Genomic DNA, 1,677 nt, shown 5'->3' with positions numbered 1-1,677 from the left:
GAACTTCCCCGAACTCAAACCTTGTGGGCGGGACTAAGTTCGGACTGGCACCCAGGCTACCATTTTGGCACATTTCTCCAAAAATGTCACCAAACTGTGCCAAATGTGTTTTTTACATCAATACTGGGGGTTTGGTAAAATTACGAGGTCACGTAGCAGCTGGACCCGCCGGTGGGTCCGTAGGGTTCTAGGGGTTAATGCCTTTTTTATTTTTTTATTTTGCTTTAATTCTGCATTGTAACATTTTTTTCCAATTACTATTCATTTCATTTACTTATTTTCATATTTCCATTTAGTAAACCTGTTCTGTGAAACTGGGCTGCTCAGTGAGGCAGTGGGTTGCTTTGCTGCCTTGCAGCAAGAAGGTTGCATGTTCAATTCCCGGTGTTTCTGCATGGAGTTTGCATGTTCTTCCATGTGTGGGTTCTCTCCGGGTACTCCGGCTTCCTCCCACAGTCCAAAAACATGACTGTTAGGTTAATTGGCTTCTCTAAATCCTCCTAGGTGTGATTGCTTGTTTGTCTCTGTGTTTCCCTGCGATGGACAGACGACCTGTCCAGGGTGAACCCCGCTTCTCGTTCATAGACAGCTGGAGATACGCACCAGCACCCCTCGCGATCCATTTGTGATAAATCATGTCAGAAAATGTATTTTAAACAATAATGTAACAAAATTCCCTCCATAAACTCATCATCAACATGATCCACCGGACTATCTGAGGATCCAACAGACTGAATGCCTCTTTTTTTTACTTTTTATTTACGCTTAAACGTAGTTTATTCTGACTTTCCTTTGTTCCTGTTTCATTCCACTTTTCTCACATTTTTCCTCCTGTTGCCTTTTGATATTTTAAAATATAGAATGCATTAGGAATTACATAAATAGTGAAAAGGTTGAGTAGTAAACATATTTTTTCTCTTCCAGATTTCCTGTTTCTGTATAAAAACAAGCTGCATTTTTTCCTCACCTCTGATTTTATCTCTGTGGGCTTCAGAACGGCTTCCTGTCGGCGCTGCCGTACCTCGGCAGCATACCCGCCTCGCTGCTGTCCGCCGTGGCTGCTGATTGGCTCATCGAGAGGAAGGTGTTCAGCATCACCAACGTGCGCAAGATCTTCACCTTCACAGGTGAGCCGGCATCCTGTGCAAAGACAAAGAAACAAAGGCTCTGTCTCCATGTGCTTTCTGATCAAAGGAAAATCTCTCCTTCGCGGCGGAAAGTCCTCGTCTGCATCGCGGCTTGGAAACCAGGTCTAGAGACGAGTCGTCACGTCGAAAAGTGATTTTAAAAAAATAAAACGGGATTAGAAGATAGAAACGGTTACCAAAGTAAATCTGGCTGGTTAGGTTAAACTCTAACAGAAAATCAGAGAGGCAGGCTTCAAAAGATCATAAAAAAATGGGACAAAAAGGGGCAAATTTTATAAAAAAAAAATCATGGATATGAAATAATATAAGTTTAGCTTCTGTGTAAAGATAAACATTCAGTGAATAAATTACCAGGCTGATGTTTGGGAAACAGCTGTAGAATAAATCAGTACATAAGAAGCGTCTTGTTCCGAGGATCAGTGAACGCATCACAAAGTGAAGCTAGAGTCTACTAACCTGACTCCGCCAGATGGATTTGCTCCGCATATCCATCTGGAAACCTTCCGTAGAAGTAATTTTGGGAAGGGGC

The 1,677-nt window shown here is 42.4% G+C and overlaps 1 protein-coding gene across 1 annotated transcript in view; it reads left to right on the top strand.

Annotated features, from left to right (window-relative positions):
• The window catches only part of LOC107101092 (sialin-like), a 26,350-nt gene that overhangs the window by 17,645 nt on the left and 7,028 nt on the right, over window positions 1-1,677 (top strand). The window contains exon 8 of the mRNA XM_015399854.1: window positions 995-1,187. Within this exon, the coding sequence (XP_015255340.1) occupies window positions 995-1,187 (193 nt within the window). The remainder of the gene's footprint in view (window positions 1-994; window positions 1,188-1,677) is intronic.

Source organism: Cyprinodon variegatus, unplaced genomic scaffold (assembly GCF_000732505.1).
Source record: "Cyprinodon variegatus isolate N-32 unplaced genomic scaffold, C_variegatus-1.0 Scaffold1053, whole genome shotgun sequence".
Taxonomy (NCBI): domain Eukaryota; kingdom Metazoa; phylum Chordata; class Actinopteri; order Cyprinodontiformes; family Cyprinodontidae; genus Cyprinodon; species Cyprinodon variegatus.
The sequence above is the reverse complement of the archived record's forward strand: the minus strand, read 5'-3'. Positions and strand labels throughout refer to the sequence as shown.